General features: G+C 43.8%; 1 protein-coding gene across 1 annotated transcript; it reads left to right on the forward strand.

The window, feature by feature from the left end:
- Window positions 1-1,892: 1,892 nt before the first annotated feature.
- On the forward strand, window positions 1,893-18,154 carry hsd20b2 (hydroxysteroid (20-beta) dehydrogenase 2). Its single transcript, XM_056284353.1, has 11 exons — window positions 1,893-2,058; window positions 3,949-3,995; window positions 4,165-4,240; window positions 4,382-4,492; window positions 4,653-4,720; window positions 4,903-4,947; window positions 15,614-15,648; window positions 15,755-15,836; window positions 15,972-16,037; window positions 17,788-17,937; window positions 18,026-18,154. Exons 1-11 carry the CDS (start codon window positions 1,908-1,910, stop codon window positions 18,152-18,154), a joined length of 960 nt encoding a protein of 319 aa, XP_056140328.1. The 5' UTR covers window positions 1,893-1,907.
- The last annotated feature ends 1,227 nt before the right edge of the window (window positions 18,155-19,381 follow it).

Here is a 19,381-nt window from a genome sequence, read left to right on the forward strand (position 1 = left end):
TCCTATTTATCTGGAAGAACACATTATGTCTGCTGTAGTATCATTGCATCAAAAATCTCTGATGTTAAATATGGCATACCTCAGGGCTCAGTTGTTGGCCCTCTATTTTACTCTCTTCATATTTCACCTCTTGGCCAAATCATACGCAGTTATGGAATACATTCCCATTGCTATGCTGATGATACTCAGTTGTATGGGCCTATAAGGGCTGATGATCATACTAAATGACTAATTTAGAGGCCTGCTTGGCTGCTGTGAAAAACTGGATAAACTTTCTGGTTTTAAATTCGGATAAAACTAAGATGCTTGTCATTGGCCCTGCTAGACACAGACACCAATTTGATCAAGTAACAATAACAATCGACAGCTCTGTGATTTCACAGTGTGGCAGCCAAAAATCTTGATGTTAGTTTGATCCCAGCCTTTCCTTGATAAGCACATTAAGTAGAGGTTTGACCACAACTGTCTTAAAACTACTGGGAACAGTGCCAGTAGTAAGTGATACATTAACAATGTCTAGAATTAGAGGTCCGAGGAAAGGCCAGAGCTCTTTAAAAAGTTTTGCTGGTAAAGGGTCAAGTAGTCAAGCAGTTGGTTTAGAAGCTGACATCAGCTTAGTCAAAGTATCAAGAGAGATAGTCTCAAAAGCTGTAATAACAGGGACTATCAGTGACTCATTTTATAGATATGAATTTAGTAAGACAGGATCTGCAGGAGTAGCTGCAATTGAAGAACTAATTTTGTTTATGATCTCATTAACCTTATTGCAGAAAAAGTCTAGAAACTCATGAGCCGTGAATTGTGAGCAGCTAATAGACGGCTGCTTTTTAGTAAGTTTAGGTACAGTGTCAAAGAGAATTGACTATAGCAACAGACATGGGCGCAGGTCCATGAATACCGGAATGGCATCCGGTGCTTTACTTGTGCCCCATCCATAGGGTTAGCGGCTGTGTCAGGAGGGGCATCCAACATACATGTTTGCCAAATCAGTATGCGGATTGACAAGACCATACTGGATCAGTCAAGGCTCCATACAGGATTGGCTGAGGCCCGGATTAATAACGGCCACCATTGGTGCTGTGCCCTCACAGGGTACTGATGAAAACTGTACAATCCACTGTGGCAACCCCTGAGAAACAGGGAACAAGTTGAAAGAAGAAGTTTATTAATCGTGCTTAAGTGAGAGATGCGCTGCTTTTGCAGCAAATAAAGCACACCTGTATTTCAATAAACACTCAGGCCAAGGTAGGTAAAAAACTTCCCGTTTTATTTTCACCATTTACGTTAAAGTCTCCTTCAGGCCCGCTTAAGAGCACATGTCTCGTCGTTAAACCAGGGTGTAGGCCTCTTTAGTTGCCTTGCTCTGGTAGTGAGTGGTGCAACTGAATCGAGGAGACTAGGGAGGGCCACACTGAAGTCACTAGTGAAATTTTCAGCAGAGTCTGTCTCTACAGTGAAAGGAGCCAAGATTTCAGGCAGCTGCTGGTGTGTAAAAGACATAATTTCATAATTGAATGAAAATAAAATAATATTCTACAGGTGATGCACAAGATCGCCAAGACCTGCTGTATGATATTTGGTTAACCACATTTTATTGTTTGTTGTTTCGGCAACATATTTTTGGTGTGCCATTTCTAAAGGCTCCAAAAGACTTGTCTGAAGTTAGTCTCCATGGAGGTGGTAGGACTCAGGCTGAGGTGGTGAGCTGATAAATGACCAACAAACAGTCACGAGGTGCAAACAATTACAAGGGGTGGGATTTACTGATAGAGCAGATGGGTGGGGTGGTGCATTTTGATTACGGAGTGAATCTGTTCTTCTTATAAATTGGTGAGAATATTGCTTGAAGCCTTGTCAGTTGTTCTTCACGGGAACAGTGTATAGACATTAGCACTATCTCAGATAACATGACATTGTCCGGGACACTAACAGCCATTGGTGGGCTTACAGTTTTGTTCCTCCTGCTGAAACTGGCTTGGAGATGCTGGTGTGGATTCAGGACTTTCGTGCTCTCAGAGGTTTGGCAAGTGGACTTGAAGACATATGGGCAATGGGCAGGTAAAGTAACACAAATATATATTTCTCATATAAGTTTCTGAATAGGAACCGTATGTTAAACAGATCTGGGTAATGAACAACATTTTAACAGCGTGAGACACCGAGCCATTAAATCCTATTGTAAAGAAGATGCCAGGTTTTATAAACTCATTATACGTATGTGGTATAATGTGTCATGACACTGGATAAGATAACCATACTACAGCTGTGTTAATCTGCTCCACACTAAAGCAACGGTACAAAACCTCAGATAGAACTGACCTCGTCACACATATTCTTTTCAGATATGAGACAGTCTTAATGATGCCAACAGGCGTCCGGTTTCTGAGTCTTATTCCCCAGATGAAACAAATGCTAATTTATTATTATCTGGATGGGGTTCTCCTGAGGTTTACATGTTTTCTGTCCTTTCAGCTCTCTGTCAGCTTGACTTGGTTTACTTGTACGGCCCTAAATAACACGGGCAGGCTCAGAGGCTTTACAGCCATAAAACGGCTAGATATTGGATGGCGCCCTCTATCCTTAGACCCTTGATTCTTTCTTGAAGGAATAGATGCCACAGCCTTTATTTACCGACCCACAGTCGTCTGATCGCTGTTTGATCCAGCTGAATTAGAAAAACACCGCAGTGACCCAGGAGGTGCAGCTGTGTGCAGGTGTGGCTGCAGGACGTGCAGCCTGAGCTGCATGGAGCCAGTTCACCTTTAGACAGGGGTTAATGATCGTCCAGATTAATGCAGTCAAGGTTTGGGTGAGGAAAACGCACGCAAAGTAGTGAATAGCTGACCCGCAGGTCGTCTGCACTTTCTTGCATCAACACCGATTCCACTTCAACTAGAAATGTCCTCTTTCCGACGCCTGTCTGGTCGACGATGTGACAGGCTGCTGTGGGACATGTCTGTATCGCCACTTGTAAAAGATGTTGAATGCAGATTGGGGGTGTCTGTGGATATGGAGCCTGTTTGTCATCGTGTAGTAAATTGTGTATCTCATTTTGGCAAGCCATGAATACCTTTATGAGTTAAACTGCATTTGTGGCTTGTTAAAAAACACGCATTCCAGGTAGACGTTCTTACATAAACATTCAAGGGGTATCCAGTTTCCCCTCGGGGATGAATTAAGTGTTTCTGATTCTGGTTCTGATTGAAGAGCCAGTTGCTGCTTCACCATCACATCACACATGGAGGAGCGAGACAGAAGATAAACTGTATATGTTTCTTGAACAGATTATATTCCAGTATACTCCAGTGTCAGATGATCATATCTTATTGGGATATATCGTATCGTATCGTGGCGCAGTGGTTTGCGCGGTCGCCTCACAGCAAGGAGGTCCTGGGTTTGAGCTCCGGGGTAGTCCACGCTTGGGGGTCGTCCCGGGTGGTCCTCTAGGTGGAGTTTGCATTTTCTCCCCATGTCTGCGTGGGTTTCCTCCGGGGGCTCCGGTTTCCTCCCACAGTCCAAAGACATGTAGGTCAGGTGAATCGGCCGTACTGAACTGTCCCTAGGTGTGAATGTGTCGGCCCTGTGATGGACTGGCGGCCTGTCCAGGGTGTCTCCCCACCTGCCGTCCAGTGACTGCTGGGATAAGCTCCAGCATCCCCGCCACCCTGAGTAGGGTAAGCGGTTTGGATAATGGATGGATGGATGATCATATTTCATCTTTATGCTGATCTTTTCTAGGTACTGTATTTGAAAAGAGGGGGAATGGGTTGTTCTCAACTCAAACAGACCGAATGGCTCATCCGCAGGGTTCTGTCTCGCTCTCGTGAGCCTCTACAAACACGTTATGATGGACGAAGAGGTGGATGAAACACAAATAATGTATATCACTGGCAAATGCTAGATTTAAAAGTGAGACTTCATCTCACCATTATCCTCTCATTTGTCCAGTTGTCACAGGAGCCACGTCTGGGATAGGTAAAGCTTATGCCGGCGAGGTGAGTTCCTCATGTTCCCGTCCAGTAAGAACACAGATTGGCATAAAAACCTGTCAAGACTTTTAACTGCCACTTTGAAATGAATAATGTCTTTATATAAATCTAAATGCATGGTGGGTGGGGCTTATGACACTTGGTGCTGGCTAAATCGTAGTCCATGTGGTTGCAGCTGGCCAGAAGAGGCCTGGACGTGGTGTTGATAAGCCGATCAAAAGATAAACTTCAGCTGGTTGCTGAGGAGATCGGTAAGTACAGAACAGATAATGGGGCCTGTGATATTCATGTTGACACGTTATATATGTCCTCATCACAACACACGTGTCCTGGTGTGAGCAGCACCGGGACAGACATGACATACTCTGCATGCTGTATGTTGTCTCCGTCAGAGGCTCAGTACGGCCGAAAAACCCGGATCATCCAGGCGGACTTCACTGGAGGCCACGGCATCTACCCCCCTATAGCTGCAAGACTGCACAGCTTGAATATTGGAGTCCTTGGTATACACAATAAGATGACAAATTGCATATGAATAAATATCAGCTGTGAAATATGGCAGAGAAGGTGTTGGCTTTAAAAGATGTTGACTCTTCACACAGTGGAGCTGTTTTTAAAAAACTAATCTCCGTTTTTGTTTTGTTTTCTGTAACCCACATGCAGTTAACAACGTCGGGATGGCCTATTCGGAAGACTTTGCACATTTCCTCGACATACCAAATTCCGCAGAGGTAGAATTCAGTGTTTCTTCTTCCTCTGTGTCTATGTGATTTGCACCTGGAGTGTCGACAAGCAAGCCGCCAGCATGAATTTGATGCAGCCGTTGTGCAGCATGGACACATGGTGTCATCCATGCTGTTATGCTCCTTTGTGTTCTCACACCTCTCTCCTTGTGTGCTCATTCTGACTCAAGACCATCACTCAGGTCATCAACTGTAACATGCTGTCTGTAGCCCAGGTAAGACATGTGTGTCTGTGTGCATCTTTAAGTCAACACATGACCTGCTTTGTCAGTCTTTGCACAAAAATGTTGCTTGTATGAATATTTACAATATTAATTAATATTAACTAATATTAATTAATTTTATATAGATAGATACATACATATTGTAACGTGCATGGATAAGTAGACACGCTGGTCCTTGACTAACGGGTCGGACCCTTTAGTCGACTGGTAAACGTTGTCGCTTGCGGAGTGGGAGCGCAGGTTCGCGTCCCGGCTGTGACGGTTCCCGGACTGCACCCCGAATTCGCTACAATACATAGATAAATACATACACACACACTATATGTTCAAAAGTATTCGGACACGCCTCTTAATCATTGAATTCAGGTGTTTCTTTCAGACCCATTGCCACAGGTGTATAAAATCAAGCAGTTAGCCATGCAGTCTGCATTTACAAACATTTGTGAAAGAATGGGTCGTTCTGAAGAGCTCAGTGAATTCAAGCGTGGTACTGTCATAGGATGCCACCTTTGCAATAAGTCAGTTATTGAAATTAATTCCCTGCTAGATATTCCACGGTCAGCTGTAAGTGGTATTATTGAAAAGTGGAAGCGTTTAGGAACATCAGCAACTCAACCACGAAGTGGCAGACCACGTAAAGTCACACAGCGGGGTTAACGAGTGCTGAGGTGCATAGTGCGTAAAAGTCGCCAACGCTCTGTTGACTCAGAACATGCAGAGTTCCAAACTTCCTCTGGCATTAACATCAGCACAAAAACTGTGCGCCGGGAGCTTCATGGAATGGGTTCCCATGGCCGAGCAGCTGCATGCAAGCCTTACATCACCAAGCACAATGCCAAGCGTCATATGGAGTGGTGTAAAGCACACTGCCACTGGACTCTGGAGCAGTGGAAACGTGTTCTGTAGAGTGACGAATCACTCTTCTCTGTCTGGCAGCCTGATGGACGAGTCTGGGTTTGGCGGATGCCAGGAGAACGTTACCTGCCTGACAGCATTGTGTAAACTGTAAAGTTTGGTAGAGGAGGGATAATGGTATGGGGTTGTTTTTCAGTGGTTGGGCTAGGCCCCTTAGTTCCAGTGAAGGGAAATCTTAATGCTTCAGTACACCAAGACATTTTGGACAATTCTGTGCTTCCAACTTTTTGGGAACAGTTTGGGGAGGGCCCTTTTCTGTTCCAGCACGACTGTGCCCCAGTGCACAAAGCAAGGTTTATTAAGACATGGTTGGGTGAGTTTGGTGTGGAAGAACTTGACTGGCCCGCACAGAGCCCTGACCTCAACCCAGGGCTCGAAATTAACTTTTTTCCTCAGTGTCCCACAACTGTCCCGAATTCTACTTTGTATTGTCCCGGGTATAACCAACAGTGTCCCAAATTTTAATTCTTGTCGTCGCCCCCCCCCCCCCCAATTATGCAGAATACATATCATTTGATCCTTTTTTGTCACTTAATCATCACACCATGGACTCTGGTCCACCATATACATTTAAAATACTTATTCTTTTATTACACATATGAATATTAGTTTCGGGAGTCGGCAGTATTGGGGCTTGCATCAGAGGGCTGTTTATTCAACCACCTCAGCATTTCTTTCTTCTTCTTTTTTTTATAAATTTATTTCTGATTTTCTCCCAATTTAGTGGCCAATCGATCCCTACTTTAATTCAAACACCCGCCCTCGTACGGTATGCGGTCGCCAACTGCGTCTCTCCGGCCGGCAGTCTCGAACCACTGCTTTTTCCGATACACAGAGACGCATTCACGTGACGAACACAAGCCGACTCCGCCCCCCTCTCGAATACAGCGTTGCCAATTATCTCTGCTTCATCGAGTCAGGCCGTAGTCGGATCTGACGAGACCGAGGCCGAGGCGCGAACCCCGGTCCCCAGTGGGCAACTGCATCGACACAAAGCCGATGCTCAGACCGCTACACCACCGCGGACTTCTTCTTCTTCTTCTAACTGTCGTTGATGATGGTCTATCGCTCTGGCTCTATGAATGCTGCATTGGCGCGAGTCAAGCAGCAGCCACTGGCAGGGTGGATGACGTAGAATGTGTTCTATGATTTGCACGAACAGGCGATTGACTGCCCTATCGTGAGGTGCCGCAAGAACTTAAGCCTTCTGTAGTTTCGCCATTCACACGTTTTTATTAAATTATTCAAACGACAAAGTCACGTGTAGATACTCATAATTAATGACTTTGCAAATATAACCGGTTATTTTCTTGCCCGGTGCGGGATTCGATACGGGATATACTGCACCACAAGGCCACGTCACTAACCGCTCGGCTAAAGTGTCAGACACGTTAGCTAGGGGCTAACGTGTCTTATTAGTAGTTTACACAAATAACACCTATTTCGAAGTTTACTTTGACTTTTTTTTTCACTGTCCCGGAATTGTCCCAGACAAAATATATTTGTGTCCCAGTAGGATTTTTTATGGTCCCCGGGACATCGGGACATCGTTAATTTCGAGCCCTGCCTCAACCCCATTGAACACCTTTGGGATGAACGAGAACGGAGATTGGGAGCCAGGTCTTCTCATCCAACATCAGTGCCTGACCTCATAAATGCTCTTCTGGATGAATGGGCAAAAAAATCCCACAGACACTCCAAAATCTTGTAGAAAGCCTTCCCAGAAGAGTGGGAGCTGTTATAGCTGCGGGGGGGGGGGGGCAACTCCATAATAATGCCTATGGATTTAGAATGGGATGTCATAAAAGCTGCTGTAGGTGTCATGGCCAGATGTCCCAATCCCAATACTTTTGTGTATATAGTGTGTGTATGTGTATATATATATATGTATGTGTGTGTGTGTGTGTGTGTGTGTGTGTGTGTGTGTGTAGCGTTTTTTTCCCCGAAACCGTCAATGGTGTTGATAGAAGTGCTCAACTAATGACGAGCGGAATATCAATACATAAATATACTAGAAGAACCCCGCTACAATGTAGCGGTTTGGTTCTCCACCCGTCTAAATCTCCCTTCTCTTCATCCTGCCAGCTAACCGCCTTCCCCCTGCCCCTAACCCCCCCCCCACTCCAACTCCCTCCCCCCAAATGCTCAGAATCATCTGAAATGCCGAGAAAAGTGGTTTTTAGCCATTTTTAGAAAAATGCATATTTTGCACATTTATGCATAATTATGCATAATTTTAATTTTCTGGGATTTTTCCCGTACTCTGGAACAATACCTACCACCTCCAAACAGAATTAGGATCATAAATGCTTTAGTTTTCGGTCCCGCTATCTACACTAACTAACACACACACACACACACACACATTACGAAAATATGGGAGTTGATATATATATGTATATATATAGCGAATTCAGGGGGCAGTCGGGAATCGCCGCATCCGGGACGCGAACCCAGATTTTACGCACCACGGGTGACAACGTTAACCAGTCGACTAGAGTCCGACCCGTTAACCAAGGGCTAACGTGTCTACCTATCTATGCACGTTACACTACCCTCCTTCAGGAAACGCGTCCCCGTGCTTCGGCATATCAACTCCCTCACGCCTCTTAGTGCAGTATGGTATGTACTCCCGTAGGATTTTTGTGCCAAAATTGTTTTTTTTTTTTTTTTGCTGTTTTGGCTTCTATAGGGACCAAACTGTCAGAAAATGATGGGTGCCAAATTTTCAGACCCCCACCCCCTTTCTTAGCGCCCCCTATCCAAAATAGATGGTTCAATATGTGAAGAAAAAAAACTTAATCCCAAGAAAATAGATAGCATAGTTTTTTCTATTGATTCTGTTATCTCTAGGCATGCTTAAGAACATTCTAAAAATCTAGGAAAATCTACCTCCTGGAAATGCATCATTTTCAAGATGGCATCCAATATGGCTGCCAGGAGCTTAAAATGGCTATATCTCAGTTTCTATTCAAGCTAGAAAACTGATTTTGGTGTCTAATCTTAGGTTTTTGGGCTCAAAGAATTCAACTGAATCAGTGAAATTTCCATCATTTACTTATTTATTGTCAAATCCAAGATGGTGTCCATCCTACGGCGATATCCCATTGTACTAAATTAGGTAAAAACAACAAATGTGCCTTTTTTGTGTGAAAGGGAACATAATAACTGTCACATTCAATGTGAAAAATGGAAGACATTTATTATACATGTTTCTATAAATAACATCACAGTAGTCGAGTAATCCAGTAAGACAGGTTTATCTTTCAGTTAAGCGTACTGTATGTTGTTTATAGCATCATATACATGATGACAAGCAGCAGTAAAAAGTTGTACTTAGTATCCAATTGAAAAAAAAAGTTACTCTATGTTGTGCCAGTAGGTAAATAGAGAGTAAGAAAAAGCTGCTAAATTCCCCCAAAACATCTACAACAAAACAAAACAAATACAGGTGATGATAAAGGAATTTAAATAATACTTGATGATCTATTCATCAGCATTGTCATCTTCTGGAATGTACTCACTTGTTGTGTTTGCACAGTCTCCACCATAACATTTGCAGAGAGGAGTGCAAGGCAGGTGATTCTTTGAGCAGCTGCACTGTCCCTTGCAACCTACTTTGCAGCCACATTTGATTAGCTCACGTACTGCCTGTGGGGCAGGGAGAGCAAGACACCTGACTGGAACATATCCGCCACTCACTGAACTCCATCCATTCTGTTCGACTGGTGGAAGCTCAGGGCAATTCGTCTTGTATGACTTATCTCGCATTGTGACATAATTGGAACGTAGGATATGGGGTAGCAATGCAGCACGAGTTGGAGGTAGCATCTCACCCTCCAGGTTCTTTGATCGGAATAGTTCCCATCTGAGTGATGGCAGGGTTGTTGGACCTTTTGAGCTGTAAACACAGCCCACAAAATTCTCTAATGCCTTCACCAGTGATGGGAGCTCACCATTGATAAGCTCAGGGGGAATGGAACCCTTGCCAAGGTCCTTGAAGCAGTCAATGGCAGGATCATCATCATCAAGCTTCAGGTATGCGTTGATCCACGTCTTTTTGGAGATTCCAACAAAATTTCCTCCCCAGTCAGCACCAGAAAAATTGTGCAGGCCAAGTAATCCCTGACATTTCTGACGTCCAATAACTTGAACACGCTCAAAAACATATATTTCCCGTTTCTTTGCACCTTCGCCTGTTGAAAATGTCAGAGAAGTTGGAGTTGCAGTGCATTCACATGATACTAAATCAAGTAGCAGTAAGAGGACATCAGTGTCGGGTGACCAAACACATGTCTCGTGAGGCACCATTGGCAGCAGAGGCAAGGACTTGATGAGGTATTAGGGTATCAGCCTCTTCATGTGTGTGTGCCGCCACAAAATCACGTCCCTTGATGAAGGTGTCATAGATGACAACCAGTAGGAAAGAACTGTCCTTTGAGAAATAATCTAGCAGTCCCTGGCCCAACTCACATGTCAGCTTCTTCTTGGTCGATGATGCAGAGAGGAGATCCTTGATTGACATAGTGAGCTTCATCTCTGGATGGATTTCGTATTCTACAGAAGTAGTTGCTCTCTTCTGTCGAGTTTTCTTCTTTAAAGACTCATCCATATATCGATCAAAGACAACTCGACCCTCATGATAGCCAGCCATCATTGTTTTGATGCGTTTGTTAAATGCGTCCTGAAGGTCTGACAGCTTCCGCATGGTTGGTGTCTTTTTCATGCTCTGAAGCACACCCATGGCATCAACTATTAGAACTTTGATAGGGACACCTGGAGGATCTTCTTGCATTAGATCAAGCTTTGGGAGAGCTTCCAGGAGCTCTGCCTTGGCATCTTCAATTGCATGCATGAGACTAGCTTTGTCTGTAGGGATGTACAAGGTTCCATCCACAGCACACAGAGAGCGGGGAACCATTGACATTTCATAGTCTCCAATTGTCTCCTCAAGTTTGGGAACTAGACTTGGTCGACTGCCTTGGATGATGAGAAATCTTCCAAGCAGTTCACGTTCCTCACGCAACTTGATGACCTTGTCTCCAACACGTACCTTTGTTTTCTCCATCCAGTTTGAAAAGGTCTTCAACTTGAGTTTCTTCATTTTGTCCCACACTGAGAGTGTTGACGTAGCGATCAAACGTTCAGAAACAAACTCCTCAAAGCGCTTCTGACCCTTTTCTGCAAACTGGAGAATATCATGCTTTGCCACATCTGTCACAAGCGCTGATGAAACAAGACTCTTTAATGGTGTTTCTTCTTTGAATGGATTGCCTCCACAGTGCAACTCAATCAAGTCGCGTAGCTTCAGTGCATTTGTTCTTGACCTCAGTGCAATCTCTCCTGAGAGATGATAATGCTCTGTCCTTGAAGCATTGCATCTGAATTGGACAATTTGGAAGTTTTGACAAGATGGCATCAAATCGCAACATCAAAATTGCAAGGCTCGTAGTGATGTGGTACTCAAGGCCTCGTTTGTAAGCTTTGCCACCAAAGATACCACGAAGAGCTGCTGATGTGTATGCACCACATTCAATAGCACATATGTCAAGGCCACTTCCATCAACTGTTTTACCTAGACCATGCAACACAGCAAATGCAATGTGAAGAGTTCCAGCTCTTAGGATCCAGTTGGTGTTTCCAACTGACTGCTGAATCTTCAATGCACGGGAGTAAAGGTCAAGATCTAGGGTTATCAGTGTTTTTCTGTGAGGACCAATGACAGTGGCAGAGATACCCTGGGTTAACTCCAAAGCGGTATAGAGGGTAGCATAATCTGTTGGCGAGGTCTTAAACAGTGGAGCAATCACCCCTGTGTTTGTTGAGGTGCAACTGTTAGAGGACTGAGATAACAGTAGAGATTTAGTTGCAGCCCAAGTTGGCATCACATCTTCCTTCTTCAACTTCACTGATTTACGCCTTTGTTCTTTGATCTACACAATAGAGTCATCTTGATTTCTGTCGTTATTAGATTCAGCATGGCTTCTCTCTTCTTCACTGTTCTGGGTCTGTTTGCTTGCCAGCTGCGGTTCAGTTGAGGTTGCCCCCCTGTTATCATCAGTTGCAAGGTAGTTTGTGAATGCCCAGGTGTGAATGAAGTCTTGGGAAATGAGATTGTTTCGGTTTCCTATCACAGACTCAAATCTCAATGGAGTGGTTTTGATCATTGGCTCCTGCAGCAAGTTTATTTCAAATGCCAGAGGTGATGCCGTGAGAGGTTTTTCTGTTATAACAAGTGGTTGGTTCATCAGGTCTCCATCTTCATCCTGCTGGTTGATTACAACCACTGTGCCATGGAAGGTTTCTTGCCCAGTGGCTGTGTTTTCCAAAAGATCAATATTGTCAATAGCAAACCAGATGTTCACACCCTTCTTCACAAAGTCAGGGAGACAAAATCCGCCAGTATCCTTCATTCGTTGAAGAACAGACTGCTCCACACTTTTTTCTAAGTCAAGGATCTTCAAGTAGTCACTTCAATGTAGACATCTGAGAGGTTCTGGACAAGGATTTTGTCACGCACTCTAGAGTGGATAGCAAGGGGCAGTCCGATTGAGAGGGGTGTTTGGACATTTTGTCGAAAGGCATCGTCTTTCTTTGGCTGATGTTTCACCTGACAATCAGTGCAAGTGTTCTGGACTAGAAACTGGCATGCAACATCAACAGTTTTGTATACTTCTTCATCCCGCATTCCAAACACTTTGACAACATGACTGCCAAAGACGAGGTGACTTAGGAAGAATTGGAGTAAAGAGGGATTCTTAAAGTTATCAAATATCCCGGCAAATGACCAGCTGCGCCTTTGCATGATCTCTGCCCGCAGTAGGTTAGCAACTTTCTTCAGGTTGTCAATAACCTGACCATCATTCATAGTGGAAATACTGCAATCAATAGCTTTGCTAACTACAGTTGATTTAACAAGCTTGTCTGGCTCATTTCGTTGCAGTGAGCTTACAAACTGGACATCTGGAAGTCGCTCACCAAATATCTTTTTCAGATGCTTGCGATAGTTTGTAGTCTCATCGACATCCATCTGACATCTTTTCAGGATCAACAAGTAAGTATCATTGACCTGAGCCATGTCAAGAGTAACATCGTCTGTGACGGTATTTTGAATGGCGAGGATTAACTGTTCGTCACATAAAGAGCGAATGAGTGATTCATTATCATGATCTTTCTTTATTGTTGTGGTACGTTTTGCATTCCGCAAGCAATCCCTGTGATAGCACTTTTCAAGAGCTGAAGCGTCACCAGCATCCACTAGGTCTGCTACACAGATTCTTACTTGGTCATCTTGGGTCTGCTGCTTTATTTCAAGAAGCGTTTCACCCATTGCATCAGAAAGAACACGGTGCAGTGGCTCTGAATCACCCTTGGAACAAAAGTCACAAGGTGAGAATAAACACACTTGCTCCTTTGAGACAGATTTCGACCGTTTAGGTCTAACAGATCCTGTAGTAATTGAACGGCGCCCAGGTCCTCTTCTAGAACAGACAGGTGACTGAGGTCGGGATTGGTTAGCCCTGAGACGGTCAATTTTATTCTTGTTTATAACAGATTCTCGACACTCACTATGATAATGAACCAATTTCAGTTCCCCTTCATTTAGGCCAGATAAGTAGTCGGAAAGTTCCTCAAAATCACTTTGACCTAAAGAAACTCTGTCCCTGCAAGCCTGCAGTAGGTCATCAATCATGGCTGGATTTTTAACTAGTCGCTTGCCAGGGGTGGCACCTTCTTTGCAGATCACGCAAATGTTGCATTCCTCTGCCATATTGACCAGATCTCATCCCACCTTAGCTCACAAGTTGTCCAATTTGTTGGATGCCAGACAGATGAAACTTAATGATGGGAAAACAATGTAAATATATATTTGAATTAGAAGGCTTGGTTTAAATTTCATCAGAAAAATATGACACATTTACCAGATCATTCTCAGCCCACCTTAGCTTACTGTTTAGCTTAGCTTTCTAGTTCGTTGTTGTAGGTTGTCGGATCTGTGCATGCCAGACAAATGAAACCTAATGATGGGAAAACAATGTAAATATAAATATGTGCAAATGTTGGCTTTTAAATCTAGCGGGCATGGTTTAAATTTAGCCCACCTTAGCTTACTTTTAGTAGTCCAAAATTGTTGGATCAGGGCATGTCAGACTGAAAGATTAGACCTAATAATGGGAAAACAATGTAAATATATATCAAAATATGTGTAAACATTGGCTTATAAATCTTTCAGGCTTGTTTTAAATTTCACCTGAATGATAAAAAATTAAAATAAAAGTATCACTTACCAGGTAGTTGCTTTCAGCAATTCCATGAATGTGATTCTCAAAATGTTGATTCTTCAAATCTATTGTGGTGTTTGTTTGTTTTGTTGTTGTTGTTTTCGTATTGGCCTATTTTTATTTTATTTTATCTTGAGTACTGTTCTTTTTTGTTTTCACTCAGCTACAAACACAGCTGTGCTTTAATTATGATCTCACCTGTTTGAAATGAACCAAATTAACAAGGATTACGCTACAATGGCCACATTTCAACCCTTATTTTTTCAGAGTCAGAACAGGAATGTCTTTCAGAATGGTCAACACCTTCGGTAAAGTATTAATTGTCACTGGATGCCCATGAAAAATAATTGTAAAAGTTATATTGGCCAAGAAAAGAGCAGGAGTGGAAAGAGGAGAGTAATGATGAATGGCACAAGGGTCAGTCCGGGGTGTCCCAGGTGAGGAACCAAAAGTCAGACAAATACTCTTCTAGCTGTTTTAATAGTGTTATAAATCAACTCAGAATATTTTAAAACCTACAAAACAACTATAATATTATAAAAATTGGACATTAAAAACCACTTCAGCCCCAGGCAATTTTTTTTGAATTTTCGCCCGAAATTACATGCCCAAAATAATTCAGTAATAGCTCCGCAAGTACAGGGCCCAGATGCCCAATTCTGGTGTCTATGTATAGGTAACACCTGGAAAATGTACTTCAAGTGGAAGTTTAGTTGTACCATCCACCAGGACAGAAGGACTGCAGATAAACTACAGCAGAAATTCAATTTTTTAGGTTCGCCTAAACAAAACTTACAATTTGAGTGTGAATAACATCAGTAATACCATTTACCAGCAGGCCACAGATATTTGGATCTGTTCTACAACTTCTCAACTGCATCTCCTCCAAATTTGGTGTTATACAACTGAAGCATAACAATTCTACAGCCATTTTAGTAAGAGTAGTCCCAGGCGGACTTCTATTTTACTGTTCTGGGAGGTCCCAAAATAGATGGCCCCCCAGAATTGGGGGTGGGGGTCAGAAAATTTGGCACCCTTCATTTTCTGTTAGTTTGGTCCCTATAGAAGCCAAAACAGCAAAAAAAAAATCAATTTTGGCACAAAAATCCTACGGGAGCTGTTTTTTTGACATAGCATGCCGCACTATCTGGGCGTACGCACTTCCGATGACCTCACGGGCTCACCATCCCACTTCTGACACCAATGTAGCGAATATCTCCCGCACCGCGGGCGACAACGTGGTTTGGATGATGATGATGATGATGATGATAATTCATAATTCGTAATTATAATTATAAAATATATGTTATAATTATAATATATTTATGATTTATTATTATATTATATATAATTAAATGATATAATTTATATTACTAATTAATTCATATTAATATGTTAATTTTAATATTTACCATAGACATGATGATAATTGTGACCATTTCAATGTGATAATTCCTCAGATGACAAGGCTGGTTCTCCCACACATGGTTGAAAGGTACCGTGACATACTTCACCATAACTCTTATGACACTGACATTGCTTTACACAGCAGCCACATGGACCGTGTGATCGTTGGCTTTCGTTCTCTTCCTTCTCTACAGAGGAACAGGACTGATCATCAACATCTCCTCCGAGGCAGGCGCACGGCCACAGCCATTGCTGTCTCTTTACTCCTCCACCAAGGTACCGTCCCATTCAAGTCCTTTGTCTCCCAGCACAGGTTTAATTAAACCCTCTCAGTTCAGTCCAGATGGACATCTACATGATCTGCCTCGTACCACCCGCTCTTTATGACCCCTCCTCTTATCTGGATTTCAGGTCTTTGTCACATATTTCTCTCAATGTCTGCATTCAGAGTACAAGGCAAGAGGAATTACTGTTCAGGTAATGCAAAAAGACATTCAGGCACACAGTACAATCTTTTCATATTACAGACGTGACACCATCATGTTGGTACAGTCTGTTGTTTACATCTGTTGGCTCGAGATTGGTTCTTAAATGTTTGGTTAACAAGGAATTATGGCTACTCCAATGGGATTATCAATCAGGCACAACCCCAAAATAGATGGTAATGATGACCACAGCGTGTCAAGATGATGAAATGTTAAGCGCTGATGATGATGATGATGTTGTGATGATGATGATGTGATTTAGTATGACTACCCCCCCCCCCCGCAGCGTTGGCCTGGCCTGGCCTGTGATGTACATTACATTACATCACTGCAGTCATCTGCCTCCTCCATACTCTCTTGGGATATTGCTTGAGAGGAACTACTTTGTAGTACTTTCAAGTATCTCGGGGTCTTGTTCACAAGTGAGGGTAGGTTGGAGCGGGAGATTGACAGGCGGATTGGTGCAGTGTCAGCAGTAATGCGGACATTGTACCGGACCGTTGTGGTGAAGAGGGAGCCGAGCCGGAAGGCAAAGCTCTCAATTTACCAGTCAATCTTCGTTCCAACCCTCACCTATGGTCAGGAGCTTTGGGTGGTGACCGAAAGGGTGAGATCACGGATACAAGCAGCTAAAATGAGTTTCCTCCGTAGGGTGTCTGGGCTCAGCCTTAGAGATCGGGTGAGGAGCTCGGACATCCGGAGGGAGCTCGGAGTAGAGCCACTGCTCCTTCGCGTCGAAAGGAGCCAGTTGAGGTGGTTCGGGCATCTGATCAGGATGCCTATTGGGCGCCTTTCCTTGGACGTTTTCCGGGCCCGGCCAACTGGGGGGAGACCCTGAGGTTGACAGAACTCGCTGGAGGAACTACATGTCCAATCTGGTCTGGTAACACCTTGGGATCCCCCAGGAGGAGGTGGAGGGCGTTGCTGGGGAGAGGGACGTCTGGAGTGCCCTACTAAGCTTGCTGCCACCGCGAACCGACCCCGGAGAAGCAGCTGAAGATGAATGAATGAAAAAGGAACTACTTTGTGTAAAGGCCGAGTGGGTGACTGTTTTCCACAGATCTATAAACTAGAATAAACACCATCAGTAACTTAGTTTTGTTGTTAAAAATCCCAATATGCTCAATATGTGGGAATGAGCACTTCCTCCAGACCACAACCGCTCCCACAGCCTGTAGATGGATGCTGTCATTTCCTCGTTCAGCGGTCCATGTCTGACTTGGCTCTGTTACTAGAGTAACTGAGCTCAGTTTTGTGTAGTCCAACCCAACGCTGATGGTTTAGGCCTGTGTTCAGTCATCCAACATTTCATCCACCTCACTTGATGGAGTGGAACTGATAAGTACTCACCACGTTTCTCTCGACGCTTATTTCCACTCTTCATTTTTAGACACCTTAAGAGTTTTCATTTTCTCCCAGTCACAACAGCTCATAGCAGCAGACTTTGAGAAGTTGTGTGTGTGTGTTCATAGCAGGGTGTGTATCCGGGTCTGTGCCAGGTTGTGTGTTTATAATCTGTTTTCCTCTGTCCACTACGTGTGTTCGGTACTGCGGAGGGTTTCATGATGACCCAAACCCCTGGTGCTATGTCAGCTATTCAACTGGGTATTGGGTAATACCCATGTTCACGTATGAAACTGTCTTGGAAAAGAAGCTGAGTAAGACGTAAATGTCATGCCATGGCAGCAGACATTGACTGAATTGTGCCACATTTTTATGTCACATTTTTTATTTTCACACAGTGTGTGGCCCCCTCCATGGTGTCCACCAACATGACGAACAACCGTCCGGTCAACTGCCTCGTGAAGAACGCCTCCGACTTTGCCCGCGAGGCCTTGAACACCGTAGGCCATTCAAACCACACCTGCGGCTGCCTCTCTCATGCACTTCAGGTGAGACACCTCAGCTGAGAAATTGTACAAACGTACAAACTGACAAATGTACCAGTGACAATGTACCACCTGTCTTATTCTTCAACAGAACATGGCTCTCACGGTACTGCTGCCGGACTGGATTCGTTTGTCCTCGTTCTTCCTCAGAACGTTAGATCACCATGCAAAATGCAGGAAGTGTCATCAGACGGAGAAGCCCATAGCAAAGGATGACTAGGCACCACGCACAGCTGCTGGCGCGGCTTTGTAGAGTCTGGGGAATGCCAAACGTGAAAAATAATTATTTGTGGTAGTCAAAAGGAGGATAATCTCATCTCATCCTTCAGGTTTCATCCTGAGAACTGAAGGTATCAGGTTATGCTGACGATAACCGTCTGGGTGTAGGTCTGCCATATTATCCTCCTCCCGTACGCAAGTCAACTTTCATGTCAGAGATAAAGTCACCATCATGCCCTCACCCACGTCACTGCTCAACCCAGCAGAACGTCGGCAGAATGTCAGCAGAACATCAGCGGAACATCAGCGGAACGTCGGCGGAACGTCGGCAGAACATCAGCGGAACATCAGCGGAACATCAGCAGAACGTCAGCAGAACGTCAACAGAACATCAGCAGAACATCAGCGGAACATCAGCGGAACATCAGCGGAATGTCGGCAGAACGTCGGCGGAACGTCAGCAGAACATCAGTGGAACGTCAGCAGAACATCAGCAGAACGTCAGCAGAATGTCAGCAGAATAACATCAGCAGAACATCAGCGGAACATCAGCAGAACGTCAGCAGAACGTCCGCAGAATGTCTGCAGAATGTCAGCAGAATAACATCAGCAGAACAACATCAGCAGAACATGAGCAGAACATGATCAGAATGTCAGCAGAACATCAACAGAACAACATCGGCAGAACATAAGCAGAACATGATCAGAATGTCAGCAGAACATCAACAGAACATCAGCAGAACGTAAGCAGAACATGATCAGAATGTCAGCAGAACATCAACAGAACATCAGCAGAACGTTGGCAGAACATGATCAGAACGTCAACAGAACATCAGCAGAATGTGAGCAGAACATTAGCAGAACATTAGCTTTCCCACACAACCATGCTCGTTTCTTTGGTTTTAATTCAGTCCTACTTATGTGTGCCATTTTACTTTGTTGTCTACATGTTGTATTGCCTTGTGTGTTTCGTCTTTTTTAATCTTGCATTATGACTGTTTATACTGCTGCCCAACCAATCACCCGTCTGGGGCCAAAAAACACCACTGCTACTACATTAACTAAGACTTTACCACTATAGTTTCTCACGTAAAGCTGATTCTGTTTATTCCGCTTCATTTATTCTTGTGCAAGATTCTGAAGATTAAAGACATAGGAAACGGTTCGACTACATTCTTTATTGTATCCAACATTGTTTTCAGTGTAAGTTGAGAAAGTTGTAACAGTT

This window comes from Lampris incognitus, chromosome 8 (genome assembly GCF_029633865.1).
Source record: "Lampris incognitus isolate fLamInc1 chromosome 8, fLamInc1.hap2, whole genome shotgun sequence".
Lineage (NCBI taxonomy): Eukaryota > Metazoa > Chordata > Actinopteri > Lampriformes > Lampridae > Lampris > Lampris incognitus.